We start from the raw sequence: 15,054 nt of genomic DNA on the forward strand, positions 1-15,054 counted from the left end.
TGTCACGTTGTCGTTTTAATTCTCTTTTTCGCTTCCCTGGTGAGTAATCTCCCCCTTGCATTCGTCACGGTGCCACTAGGTGTAAGAGGGCGAAATGCGGAGGTATGTCCCTCTTTGGCTAATGTATATTAAAGATGGAGGCGCTACATGGCTGCCGTCATTCAAGCAAGTCGCTCGTATGTATTCTGAATGATTCTGAATGGCAGATCCTACGCTTACGAGAATACTTTGATTAGTTGGTGGAAGCAATTACACATGAATGAGTACATATTTGTGAAAAAACAAAGGGTTTTTTGCTAAGAATCAACTCAAAAAGTTACACAATGTAGTTTTAAGCCTTCTCTGCAAGTATCAGAACATAATTTGTTTTATAAAATACCATTAAAAAATTATACAAAATAATACAACATGGTCTAACTCTGATATGACTTTGGTGTGCTGATTTTACAAACCTAAGGCAAATGAAGTAGTTATTAAGTAAAAAATTCGGAAAGGCAGGTTTATTTGTAGAGCACACAGAAAAACAAGGAAATAAAAAAGCTAAAATGGAATAAAACAAAAAACAGAAGAGTTAAACATTGGTCTAGCATAACTGTATAAATGCATTTAGCTGTCTAAATGCATCAATATCACTATAAAAATAAATACATTTAAAACTAAAATAACACATTTCCTGTACACTGAATAAAATGCATCTGTATTTTCTGTCATGTTCATTGTTTTGTATATAACAAAATCCTGCTACAATAAATGTTTCTATTGTTTCTCTCAGGTCCATAGTGTGAACAAAAGTGTGTCCATGATGGATCTTCAGGATTCCCGAATGAACAGCATTTCCAACCTGAACTCTGTGGGAGACATGCTCACCTCCTCTCAAGCCTCCATCGCCGGGCTGGGCCACAGCTTCGGGAACCTCTGTGGTCCTCTTCGTATGGGAGGGCATATGCCAGCAGGCTCCGCTGGCTCTGGTTTGAGGCTGAGCCAGATGGGCCACATAGGGGGGCCCACCGAATCCATCTCTCAACAGCAGCAGCAGGCAGCAGCGGCCATGCACTTCCCCTTGTCTTTCCAGAACCCGCTATTCCATCTGGCCGCCCAGAACTCCCCAGCTCAGTCTCAATCTCAGCCTCATCCCCCTCCTCTCCTCCTCGCCCCCGAGCCCGAGAATGGCCACCACGACTATGCACCGCCCTTTGGCAACAGTGCTTTCTCCCGCAGTGAGGACTTGTCCGCCCTCCGGTCACAAAGCAGTCTGGTGCAGCCCAGCATTGTCCACTCACACAGTTACAGTGATGATTTCACCCGGCAGAATCAGAGCAATGACTACGCTTGGCACCAGCTGTCACTGCAGGTGCAGGTAGGAATCTCTAACTTATCTTCACACATAATGATATGCAACAATATCTTTGCTTAAAAAGAGTAACCTTATTTTTCACAAATATCTGCAAATCTTACATAATAGTACCATTTTATCTATACAGGGGACCCCCATAGTATAAAGAAACCTTAACTGTTTGGTGTCTACAATTATATTTATGGATGCAACACCACTCTATACTGTAGGAATCCATAATTAAGGGTTTTGGTAAAAGCAGTGGACAGTGCAGTTTGATGTTGCACCTAAACCTTCCATAACTGAGGTGACTGAAATCATAGATTTTAAACCTCAACTTGTAGCCACAGAACATTTCTCAGTCTGTTAATGAGTGTATAACCTGGAAGAGACCATTTCCATCGGGACAGAAATTGGTCTACATACTGAAGTGTAGCTGAATATCCAGAATGGCATTGTGTTTTAAAGAGCACCACCAGGTGGAGAACTTGTTAACTTGTCCATAAACTCACAATGTTCACATTGCCATTGCTGTTGCCTGGCTGTCACACCTTTCACAGTATACACAGTAGATTAGAATGGATATCCCCATATAAGAGTTACTCCGGGTTACTTTGAAACCATGAGGTACTTCTATTGAGCAAAACCAAAAGCTTGAAACTGCACATACCTCTTCTTTTTATGCTGTACATATCAGTGGATATCCTGGCTTATGCCCCTAATTTGTTTCTACTTCAAATGTATTTTAATTTCTTAAAAATAACCCAGATTGTTTTTTTTTTCCATTTCAAGCCAAATTGCCCAACACCTTGGTTGAGCAACAAAAATATCTGCATGAATTCTGATTCGCCCTCGCAGTTCATTAGATCCTGCTTATACTTTTGTTTTTATTGTGTTCCAAATAAAATAGGAATGGCACTCTCATGAGCAGCAGAATATGCAAATCTAACAGTACTAACTGTAACAGGCACTTTTGAGGGACACTTGCTATGCTACAGACAACACACTAAAGTAGGATCATTCACTGGTCTGCTGAACTCTGTAGGGTGCTCAACATCAATTGTACTGTGTCCTTGTTTCAACAGGGCAGGTCATAACTGTTGATACAGCACACATCATTATATTATGCATACTTTAACCCGCTGTGTACTGAAGATCAGACTTTGATCTCTTGAGACACTATACTGGAGTTTGAGCATTTCCAGAGAAAGCTGATTTTATAAATATGCAATTATAATGTGTCAAATCGGTTTTTAAACACATGGGAACACACATTATAAACTTTAATTAAACTGTCACTTGTTTGATGATGGAATTCAGTTGGATTTACAGCTTTTATTGAATATAAACTGACCTTTTTGGCTGTGACTTGATGATGTACCAGGGACTGCTCGTTTACTACAGCATGTCCGTGTAAAAATATAGTGTTTTAATGATACAGTCATGTAGTCTTGAGCTATTTCTGTCCTGCTGTGTGGGAATTAATGACATAAAAAACATCCCAAGCCTCCTGTTTATTAATACAGATGGTGTGTCAGAAATCTATCTATCTATCTATCTATCTATCTATCTATCTATCTATCTATCTATCTATCTATCTATCTATCTATCTATCTATCTATCTATCTATCTATCTATCTATCTACACAGTAAGCTATACATGTATTCATACATTCTACAGTTAGTTTTATAAAGCACTAAATGGTTTAAGGCCAAAACGCATGTCTGACCATCCAGACAGGTATGCTTCTGTCAAAACATCATCATTTAGTTTTTGTTGCACCACATATCTGGAACAAACCCAGAAAACCCGATGTCCGCTTCAACTGCTTTTATTCTTGTTTTTTTTTTTAATTTTTGGGTTGTTTTGATCTTTGGTCAAATCACTGGGGGGCATCAGAGTTAGATTTTATTTTTTTTAAACTTTACACATTTTTTTTTTTTTTTGACCATTTAATTTTTGTCTCTCACCTTAATCTCTTCTCTCAGGAGTCTCTCCAGCAGCAGCACCTGATGGGAGTCGTATCTCAGACAGCCACTGGGACAGGCACCCCTGCCTCCTTGGCCACACCGCCTACTACAGTGCACCCAAGCCGTCAGTCATCCATGGCTCCTCCACAACATCTCAAGTCACAGCGATCCATTAACACTCCAGCCACCGCCACGCCACCAAAGGTTCGCCCGCAGAGCAGGAACCTCCTCCTCGACTCTTCTGACACAAACTTCAGCGGCAGTCAGCCGAAATCGCGCCATTCTCAGCAGCCGCCACAACATCAGCAGCAGCAGCAACAACATCAGCAACATCAGCAGCAGCAACACCAACAGCAGCAACACCAACAGCAGCAACACCAACAGCAGCAACACCAACAGCAGCAACATCAACAGCAGCAACATCAACAGCAGCAACAGCAACAACAGCAACAACATCAACAGCAGCAACATCAACAGCAACTTCAGCAGCAACAACAGGAATCCCAGCTGTCGGTGACAGACAGTCCAGCTCCCGGACTCCCGTACCAGACGAGCTCCGCTAAAGAGAACCCGGTCCCGCAGGCAGCTGCAGAGGAGTCAACAGACACGCCTACAAAAAGCACCAAGAAGTCTCAACAGACACAACTGCAGCCACCACAGCAGCATCTGCTCAAACCAGGCAATAAACAGGTCAATCTAACTACAGTCTCTTAATTTAAAGCTTGACAATTCTTTAGTGTCTTATTTTATACAGCATGCAAGTATTTTGCCATGTTTTCAAGGCATTTCTAATATGAACACATGAATTTAAACCATCACTCACCTGTGTTGTTGTTGTTTCAGGGTTCTCCATCAACCCTGAGCACCCCGGCCCTCAATGAACGGACAGTCGCTTGGGTGTCCAACATGCCACATCTCTCTGCTGATATAGAAAGCTTGCGGCCGGACCGTGAGGGACAGCTGAAAGAGTACTCCAAGAGCATGGATGAGTCACGATTAGAGAGGGTCAGCACTTATTTATTCTTTCTCTTCTAAAAAAGCTAACTCATAAAAAGTAAAGAAGCTCTTTTAGGCCAAATAGTGTGAGGAAAAAGTCTCCATCTGGTCAGTTGAGCTTTTTCTAATCACATGTGCATCACCTACACTGAGGTGAAACTGTTTCTACCTGTTCTGCCATAGTTCAACTATAAATTAGAGCTATAACAGAATAATACATGAGTTGCATAATGGTGGCTGTTCTACATTTTGTATGATGAACAACTCCCACACTCTTGCCTGTATTAGAAACACATGTCCATGTAGTGCTTGTTGCACACATTTAAGCTGGCCACAGTTCCACTGCAGCTTTGTCTGGTCTTTCCCACATGCAGCTGCATAAAGCATAAAGAGAGCTGCACTACAGAGCAGTGTCTATATTGATTAAATCGTCATTCAGGAATATTGCTGAATACCAGGGACCAATACCACACTGTAAAAAATACTCTGTTACACGTAAAAGTCCTGCATTGAAAATATTACTTAAGCAAAAGTATGTTTCATCAGGAAAATGTACTTAAAAGTCTGTTAAAAGTAAAAGTACTCAATGCAGCAAAATCAGCACATTTTATAAACTGGAAACGAACAAAACAGTTCTGCGTTTAATCAGCTAATAATTTCAGCTGTACTTGTAGGCCATTATATTGTTGGGTAGTTTAATTTATAATAAAACATGTATTTTATAAACTACATGTGTTTTGTATGCAAAAATCTTAATTTGTAAAGTAACTAAAGATGTCTGATTAATATAGTGGAGTAGAAGTAGAAAGTGGCAAGAAATGAAAAGTGAAAAGAAAAGACTCAAGTACATCAAATTATATATCGTTATATTCCATCACTGGTGAAGACATTGGTGAAGTGACTGTATTTTTATTTCAGGTAAAAGAGTACGAAGAAGAGATATATTCCTTGAAGGAGCGGCTGAAGATGTCTCATCGCAAGCTTGAAGAATATGAGCAGAGACTTGCGTCACAGGAACAGCAGACAAGCAAGATCCTAATGCAGTATCAGAACCGCCTGGAAGACAGTGAGCGCCGTCTAAAGCAGCAGCAAGTTGAAAAGGACTCACAAATTAAAGGCATCATCAACAGGTGATTAGTGTTCAGGTTGAAGTAGAGCTGCCGGTTACTGCTTGGCTTTCTCTATGCCAAACAAATTAGTCACACATATATTTCTACAAAGTTAATGAATTATAATCAGAAAACAAGTTAAAGTTTAGTAAGTTATACAATTTGTATACAAAAGTTGTATACAAAGTAAAGGTGGTTAAAAGGGGTGAGGTTTTATAAATTGCCCATTTAAAGAATTGTTTTTGGTCTGCTGTATGTGTACTCAGACAAACACATCTGTGCTTTGTTAAGAAAGAAGTATTAAGCGCAAATCTTTCCTAAACTTTAAGACCTTCAAAACATATGATTAACAAACTATGTTAGTAAAAGTCTTCCACTCAAATGCAACTTGCATGATGTCATATCTATCAATATTTAAAGATATAGTTCAACATTTTGCGCAATACCCCATTTTGCTTTCTTGAGTTAAATGAGAAGATACCACTCTTATATCTGTGCTGGAGCCAGGAGGAAATTAGCATAGATTAGCATACAAACTGGAAGCAGAAGCAAACTGTTTTTAATTTGGACACAACCAGGCTAGCTGACTTCTTAACCTTAAAGCTACAAATTGTTGTTTTTACATTTCTGTTTATATTTGGATTACAGAAATGAGGTACAACATGTTCATTAGTGAGCTTTAGAGTTGCTGGTAGTTTTTATGCTAAAGTAAGCTAATCACCTACTGGCTTTAGCTCCTGACATAAAGTACCCTGTGGAGTTTATATTGACTTAACAATTTGTATTGTGTTATCCAAGTCCATGCGTTTCTGTGCATCATTATGTCCGTTTATATGCACCTTTTTGATGCACATATTCAATTTGTGTATAAAAAACGAGTGAAAATACAGGACATTTGGAAAGAAATTAAATATCACAAAAAACATTTTACCACTTGGCTGCGGTGGAAAAGTTGGTGTATCAATCAAAGCAACGAGCAACAAAGTCCAATGGAAAATGACTTGGCCCATAAATCAATGACATACATGAAACTTTTAACTTAAGCGTCTACTGAAGAGATAAAACATGGCGTCAGACCAAAACATCAGATCTGTGTGGAGCAATGATGAGAAAGTAACGTCAAATAATCCATGAAATAAGCATAAATGCCATATTTACATTATTTTTTCTTTAAAAAGTCATCTCAATGAACCCAACTCCTAATATTTTCATAACAGTGGTAAATGGAAACACACATTAATTCACATTTTCTTTTGCAGATTTTTCTAAAACCCTAACCCTGTAGAACTCGAAATGGAACTACTCATCGACCCATTTCTCCATAGCCCCAGTAGCAGTCAAAAACTCCACAGGGTACCTTTTAATGCGCAGACATAAGAGTGGTATCGACCTTCTCATCCAAATCTCAGAGAGAAGGCAAATAAGCATATTTCCTAAAATGTGGAACTATTCATTTAAATGTAGCTCATTTAAATATCACAACTAATACCAAAAATCATACCCATTAGGCTCATACTTTTAATATGAAACACTTCACCAGATTCATTTTATTTTTTTCAGTAACCTGATTACAAGGACAAAAGGAAAAAAACAGATGCTAGCTATACTTGAAGGAAATGTTTCAAGGAACAAAGTGGGATTCCTACCCAATGAAATGCCTAGTGTACCACATTCAATTAATTTCCAAAAACCAAAGTTTTGTATAGTTGGAGTATACAGTATCTATCTCTACACATCTCATCTCATTTGGTAGAAAGCCTCCTTGAGTTAAAGGTACTTCATGTAATTTTCAGAAAATCCTTGTTATTTATGACACCGGTGGCCGTTAGGTGAACTGCAGTCAACTGTTACGTTCACACTTCATAGGCGCGAGTGATCAATTGAATGCCCTACTGATGTTGACCCTAGTTTTCCCCCCTGGCGACGGTCACATTCCCGTTTGGCCAGACGGGCTTCACCCATTTTTTTTGTACTTATGTGGACTTTGTTTTGGACACTGTTGTGGTATGTGTGATAACGTTAGCGGACTCCATTTCCTTTCTTTTTAAGCATTTCTGAATTATTTGATAGTGAGAGAGAAAGAGATGAAAGGTAGTGGAGAGAGAGGGGAAGACATGCAGCAAAGGACAGACTTGAATCCAGGCCGCTGCGGTAAGGATTCAGCCTTAATGGTACACGCTGTAACCCGTGAGCTACCAGTGTCTCCCAGCGGACTCCATTTCTAAGCTAACGTTAGCTGGTGTTGCACACTGTTGGCACTGTAGGGAAGAGAGGCTAAGCACTTGGGAGGGTGCATAAACGTCACATCATTTGGATTTTTCAGCCAACTATAGGTCTTGGTTTTTAAGTCACCTTACAGTATGTCCACACATTGGCAATACAAAACGATAAATACATGTAAATTGCTTCACATAGTTCCTTTTAAAGTAAACATTTCCTCTGAATACAGATACAGCAGATGGGTGCACACTAAACTATCCTGCCAAAATTGTACAAGTTTTGTATCTGAACAGCTGAATTTAAACTGCCTGAATTGTTCTGAAGGCATTTTAGATTCAGTTTCAGGAAGCTCTGAGGATAGCTGATGGCACCCAGAAATGTGTTAAGACCTTAATATCATCATATGGCCACATAATCCTACAGTAAATTTTAAGAACACCGGCTTCCAGATTCTATTTTTGTCAACCGGTATGTTTGTTTCTATTTCCCTGTTGTCAGACTCATGGCTGTGGAAGATGAGCTGAGAGGGGGTGCCATACCTGATATTAAGCCTCGAATCCTCACAGACCAGGTTTGTGCCTGTGTCTACATCTTTTATCATCCCTATTTGCTAAACCAGTCATGTCCTAAAATAGCTTGCATCATTCTTACATCACATTCAGCGCATTTGCCAAAGCCAGTGCAGGGGAAAAGTTTGCAGCTGTCATACTCTTCACCTATCCCATCTTTCAAAAGTACGTTTATGTCACATCTGAATGAACATTTCACCATTTTACTCCACACGCTTGAGAGGAGAGCGACAACACAGTGCTGTTCCTAAAAATAAGGAGCTGGATTGATTTTAAATTCATGTACAGAGGTTAATCTAGTTCTGTGAAGGAATAGCAAGTCTTCAACACTGAAACTGAATATGATTTACAAAAAGATGATTATTATACCACAGAACGCATTCATCATTAGAAAACCTTGACTGTGTGACTCATCAGCTGCGTCACAGTAATTCTGCAGGGCTCAACATTGTGAATGCACCATGTGGGCCGGATTGTGATGCAGGTGAAGAGGAAATAACTTAGGAGAAACATTTGCTGTCATTGAAATACGCTGTCACCTTCTTTCAGCGCTCAAATACGCTGTCACCTTCTTTCAGCGTTCAAAATCAAGAGCAAATATGGTAGACTAAATTGCCTCTTGAAAACTCAGACCATATATAGAAGTGTTTCTCCACTGCGTCTGCTGAGAGATTGTAATTGTTTTTACAACAGACTACTTAAACAAATGAGTGTGTAATTAGAATAGACATATAAACTCAGCAGCCCAGTTTAGAGTGTAGTGAAGGATGATTTTGCAAGCCGTCCTTTTTGGCTCAAACTTAACTCTCATGATATTAAATGTTTCCGCTATTGCACTCAAAGTCCAAGTAAATGTTAAGAAATGCTATTCCTTCCGATTGGAAAAGTCGTGTTAATTACGGTGCGTGAGTGGGAACAGTTCTTTCCCATAGACAGAAAACAGAGAATTAAGATTTAAAGGAATAGTTCAGCATTTTGGGAACTACGTCTAATTTCCTTTTTTTGCTGTGAGTTAGATGCGAAGATCAATACGTGTTGAAGGGTCTGTACTCGTCATACAGAACATGAATATAGTAGCAAACAAATCTATGTAAAGAAATAAATGTGTGTAATGGTGTCCTGAGCAGATAATGCAGTCACACTCCCACTGTGTGTGTTGTGATCTGAGCTTCTCTGTTCTTTTTTTTGATAGCCGGTCGATCCGCTTGTGCATGTTAAAGCATGTGGGTGCATGTCAGTGCCTTGTGCATCAGTATCAGATGCAGAGGGCCGTGAATAAGCGTTGGTATTTGGCAAGTTGGGGAACCGTCTGTGAGAGCCGTGTGAAAGCAATCCTAGACCAATTTCTTTCTGAATATCAAGTATAGCCCCTTTGAATATGTAGCTGGAACCATCAGCTGGTTAGCTTAGCACAAAGACTGGAAACAGGGAAGCAGCTAGCCTGGCTCTGTCCAAACGTAGGTGTAAAGGTTAAGTATAAGAACTTAAGTGTAAAAACAACAATTTGCTGTTTCACAGTGGTTACTGACTGTTTCTTGGACAGGAGAAGTAACTTCCTGGAGTCTCAGCTAGTTGCTCCCAGCCAAGAAATACTTCAGCACATAGCACCCTGTAAAATGGTTGGTTGGCAGATTTTGTTGCTTTTGGACAGAGGGAGGCTAGCCTGTTTTCCCTTGTGTCCAGTTGTTATGCTAAGCTATGCTACATGTTTACCGTTACAGACATGAGAGTAGTATTTTTAAGAGAAAATAAACCTATTTTCCTTTAGACTTGCACCCTCATGAAGCTGGAAATGGAGACAAAATGTTATTTCATCTGTTTTCTCTCCCTTCAGTCTTTCAACCAGGGCTATGGCCACCCCGGATCCTGACTGTCAATTCCAAAGTGACCAGAGTTCATGATGGTCACTCGCGTGTAAGAAGACAGATTCAGATCCTACAAAACCCATGAAGAGAAGCTCTGCAGTGGATCCAGCAGGACCACTGGAGGCTTCATCTCACAACTTTCTTAAAAAAAACTTTACACATATTCAAACTTTGCCTGTACCAGAACTTGACAATCAGTTTAGCGTGAGGACCAATGTGTGCAGTGAATTGTCTGCACATTTTGACAAATGTAAGCCAATGCCACAACAATGGCAATACTGAACCTAATGAGTTTCTTTATTTAAATCAGAAGAAGTGAGAAGAGATGTGTTAAACACTGGCGATGACGATGGATTCATGATTTCCCCCGCGACAAGCAGCACAATCACTTCTCACTTAAGCGGCTGCAGACAACATGTAGAAAAGGCTTTTACAAGCACAATATCCTCTCATGGTGACGCCTGTGACAAGCAACAAGCGTGTTGTTAATCAGTTGCCATCTATGATCCTTGGATGCAGAGCCCAAGCAAAGACCCATATTACTATTTGATTATGAATAAATCGTTTAGTAACATATTCTTTTTGCAAAAGTATTTTTACTTACAAAAGTTGCTTATCATTATGATTTTTGCATCTTTATAGTACAGCCATCCCATTTGAATAGATGCCAAACAAATCTAACAATCAACTAACTGCTTCACAAACAATCTAAAACTTCTCATCAGTTGATTTTCCTTTGGCACTCAGTGTAAAGCCAGAACAATGGTCTCTTGACTTTCAGTGTATAGAAGAAGTATTTCTTAAAACTACTAACTTAAAATTTAAATACTTGACATAAGTAATCTGACATCATAATGTGTTTTGTTCACTCTGTAATAATAATATTAATCATAATAAAGAATATATGACATTTCAAAACGGTGATACAAAGTGCTTTTTAAAAGACCTGAAATGAAAGAAAAATCTCATGTAAGAAAATATTGAATTTAAAAGGGCAACTCAACCAATTTTACCCAGTACTACGGTACTCAACCTATGAAAACTGTTTTATTTCTCAGCTTGGGCTTGGAGTCTCCAAATTTATAACACAAAGTCTGCGTTACAAACTGGGGGTGTGGAGTTTGACAGACATGGACATTAACCAAGGAGGGATGAAAATATGCTATTGGTTGCATTATGGGAAATGTAGGGTTGATCATAAGGCTCTATTTACACCTGGTATAAGCATGTGATCTCTAGCTGGATACATTATCTGGATAATGGCATCCAATCCATGGGTCTTTGCATTTACACCTGGTATGCTAAGCCATGCCATGAACGGGTGTTACTAATTTACTTTTTGCATGGGAAGACTCACTAGCTACTGCTACTACTTGTTTAGTTTTTTTCTTAATAACATGGTCACACTATATGGATATCATTGACACCTGGTTAGGATCCGATCATTTTGCAAGCCTGACCTGCGACAGATGTGGTCTGGACAATCTGATCACTTTCTGATAATGTGCATTTACATCTTGTGTTTTTCCATACCCTGAAAAGACATTCAGATACAGATCGCTTGTTAATTCCAGGTGTAAATGGTATCGAAGAGTCTGGATATCTCGGCGTATCTCAGATGATTTTGATCATTTTTATAATCTGTCTCTTACAGTACAAGACCTCTAATGCCATTTTCCACTGCATGGTATGGCTCCACTCGCTCTTTTTTGGTTTTCCATTTGCAAAGGTTGTGGATAGTATCTTTTTTGGAACTGCAGGCCACTGATTGGTCAGAGAGAACAGTCACTATCGTGATACAGGACATCATGCAAAACCCCTGATTTTTAAATAGCCAAGCTACTGTTAATAGCAACCGCAATTTTCTTTTATTCACTCAACCCAGATTAAAAAAAAAAATGGCAGTGCGTAAAATCATGTAATAGACTACGGTGTATGATTGACTGAATTGGTTGCCAATGAAAGGAATCAGTGAGTGGCGATCAGTAGAGAAACCCGCCTACACTGAGGGGTATGTAGGTACCAAAAAAGTAGAGTATGGCAGAGCTCCCTCCCCCCTTTATATACATTTTTTTTTCTATTTAACATTGTCTTTAAGAAAGGTGATCAGAAATATCTGAAAGATGATTAGCTCCTCAAGAAGCAACATCAGGGCTACAGCTCATATTAAGTTTACAGTTCCTAAGGAAAGTTTGTCTCATGTTACATCAGAGAGACAGTTTAGTCTAAAGCCAATCTAAACTAACCAAGCCTCAAAAGTAATGAATTGACCTGGACATTTAAAAAAAAAATTACCCTTTTTCAATATTTAACATTTTAGCCTTTTCATGTTTTGTTGTACAGCACTTTGTATCATTGGTTTGAAAAGTGCTGTATGAATACATTTTTTAATAACTATGATTATAAACATTATGTGCAACTGGAAACAAATCATATAATAGCAAGTAGTCAATTACTCATCTGTTGTGTTTAATGTTTCTGAAGCATAGGTGTGCAAAAGTTCTGCATGTGCTTTTTAAATGCGAGAACGAGTAAGTTGATAAGTTGTCAGATATTATTCTAATGTACAAAAAAAACCTTTGACATGGCTTTCTTATTGGAAGGCATCTTTTTTTATTCAACCTGCTGACTCTTCCGTTTTTTCAGAAGAGGGTGGCATTCAGCCTTTTGCATTATACAACATGAAAGTACTGAGAGAAATGACAAGAAAACAAAAAAAGGAGCGACAGTGAAAACAACAGAACAATAAAGAGTTTCCAAGCAGGGATGTGTAGTATATGTGCATAGGATTTGACTGCCTTACAGTCTGTGCCACAAGGCCCAAAATAACAATGCCAATACAAAAAAACTTGTAAACTTTGTACATTAAATGTCTTTTTTTGTAGTCAGGTGATGAATTAATACGCAGCGTGTTGGTTAACTCTGTATGTTAGTCAGAAACATTTATATTGCAAATTTCATGATTGATATAATTTATCTTAACCTCCTGCCTTTAAAAATACATTTTCTTTAAAGATAAATATAAAATGATAGTTATATGTTTATGTTACCAGAAATGTATAAAATAGCTTAATGTATATCTATTCTTATATGTATTCAAATCAAGGGTAGGCCTTTAGGCATGTTGAAATTGTGGTAACAATTGATTCTTATATTATTAACTCTTAATGCTGCAATCCAGAAACTACAGTGCTACGTGAGAGCAACGTGTTCATGGGATGAAAGCTAAATAATTTCCAATCATAGCACATTTCTGTCCTGTGGAATAATAAGATAAATTCTTAAAGTATTTCACCTACTTTTGTGTTACCAAAACAGCAGTGGTGCTTTCAACAATACTGGATTGCATTTTTAAGTAATCTTTTGAAATATATAGATTTTATTTATTAGGCCTGCATTGCAATACAGTATTTTGAAAATGTTATACTGCACTTCTGTTTTCATTTTATGAGAAGCTGCAATCCATAATCTGACATGTTTATAAAGACATCCAAATCTATGATATGCCCATGTATTCTAACTTTCTTTGTGTTAACTGCAGTGGTACAGTGTGCTACCTCTGAAATCTTCATACTACTACCTGAGATGATACTTTATTCCATGTGGCTAGAAAACCTCTGTTTAAATTTCTATCCTGGTTGCTCTTTCATTGCTATTTTAGGATTTCCTATATATTAATTTTGCCATCACAGGGCCATTTCTAAAGTTTGTCCTGTTAACTATTGTATTAAAGTGCCGTTACCATTATATTCATACAAATCTCCTTTTAATTACAGGATGAGATTGATCATGTTCCAGGTATTCACCAGACTCTTTACAGGTGTTAAAAGAAACAGAGATATTGCTAACAAGAACTTTTGATATTGTCAATGCCAAATGCACAAAAATATTGAGACACAATGTTTGACTATTAAAGCTAAATACAATTGAAAAAGAACATAAAATGAGGAGTTTGTGCTAAGACAACTACTCGCCCTTTATTTTGGTTGGTTCCCGGCCCACATCTCATCCCTATAAATAGTTTAATTTACACCTTATATGTTAGATAAAAAGGGAACAGAAGTTTGGTTTCTTGGCACAAATGAAAAATGTGACAAATGCTTCAGCATAATAAAACATGCTGAAACTTATTATATTACTGTTGGAAGAAGTGCTTTATGTTTACAAAATCATGAGATTTTAGAGGATGTATGAACCTTTGTTGATCCAGGGGAGAATAACTGCTGCTTTGCTGCAGCTAAAGCAGGACCTTATAAATGAAAAGAGATATCTTGTATATTTTGAATAAGGGTATTTAATACCTTTCAACATATTTATGTTACTAAAATGGATGTATATCATTATGGAATGAAAAAAAGTATTTTTCTTGGCAGCTATTCTGCACAATTGATCTACTGTGTCACACATATTTAGTTGGTGGGATTTCTGACTTGAATCGGGCCTACTGGATGTATACCTTAATTTACTTGACATTTCTTTTGAAAAAAGCCATGCCCCATGGATAAGCCATATCCTCCCGGTCCCCTGATGTTGTATGGTGGATGTTAAATGTTGGTAGTTTTATTTATAATGGTAGTTATTGTAGGTATGATTGCGCTTGTAATTATTATTATTAGTGTAAGTATACTTGATTGATATGATTTGTTTTGTTTAAACAAAGAGAATGTATTCATTTTTCAGGTGATTTTTCCGAGTGATTTAAATAAAGTAATAAATCCCTAACTAAGATCTATTTTTTTTTTTTTTTTAGCTCAGGTAACTATATACTGTACTACCTTCTAGGACTTGACCAGATCCTCCGGGGGGTTTGATGGAAATATGATTGAGGGCCGCAATTCACTTTGAGAAACTATATACTATAAAAAATTTTGTCATACAATACTATGACTTTTACATGACATGCTATTCTATAACTTTGACATTTTTGCCGCAATTCACTTTGAGAAACTATATACTATAACATTTTGATAACATACTATACTATGACTTTT

The 15,054-nt window shown here is 38.0% G+C and overlaps 1 protein-coding gene across 7 annotated transcripts in view; it reads left to right on the forward strand.

Moving 5' to 3' along the window:
* Window positions 1-14,785, forward strand: part of LOC120571458 (ras/Rap GTPase-activating protein SynGAP-like) — a 52,209-nt gene extending 37,424 nt beyond the window's left edge. For 5 of the 7 annotated variants that reach the window (XM_039820398.1, XM_039820399.1, XM_039820400.1 and 2 more), the window contains 5 exons: window positions 773-1,357; window positions 3,323-3,994; window positions 4,148-4,309; window positions 5,219-5,430; window positions 8,128-9,661. In XM_039820398.1, coding sequence (XP_039676332.1) covers window positions 773-1,357; window positions 3,323-3,994; window positions 4,148-4,309; window positions 5,219-5,430; window positions 8,128-8,449 — 1,953 coding nt within the window. In that variant the 3' untranslated portion in view covers window positions 8,450-9,661. Of the gene's footprint in view, window positions 1-772; window positions 1,358-3,322; window positions 3,995-4,147; window positions 4,310-5,218; window positions 5,431-8,127; window positions 9,662-10,032 lie in introns of those variants that run through there. The other 2 variants (XM_039820401.1, XM_039820402.1) reach the window with 2 other exon arrangements.
* The last annotated feature ends 269 nt before the right edge of the window (window positions 14,786-15,054 follow it).

Source organism: Perca fluviatilis, chromosome 13, assembly GCF_010015445.1.
Source record: "Perca fluviatilis chromosome 13, GENO_Pfluv_1.0, whole genome shotgun sequence".
In the NCBI taxonomy this organism is placed as follows: domain Eukaryota; kingdom Metazoa; phylum Chordata; class Actinopteri; order Perciformes; family Percidae; genus Perca; species Perca fluviatilis.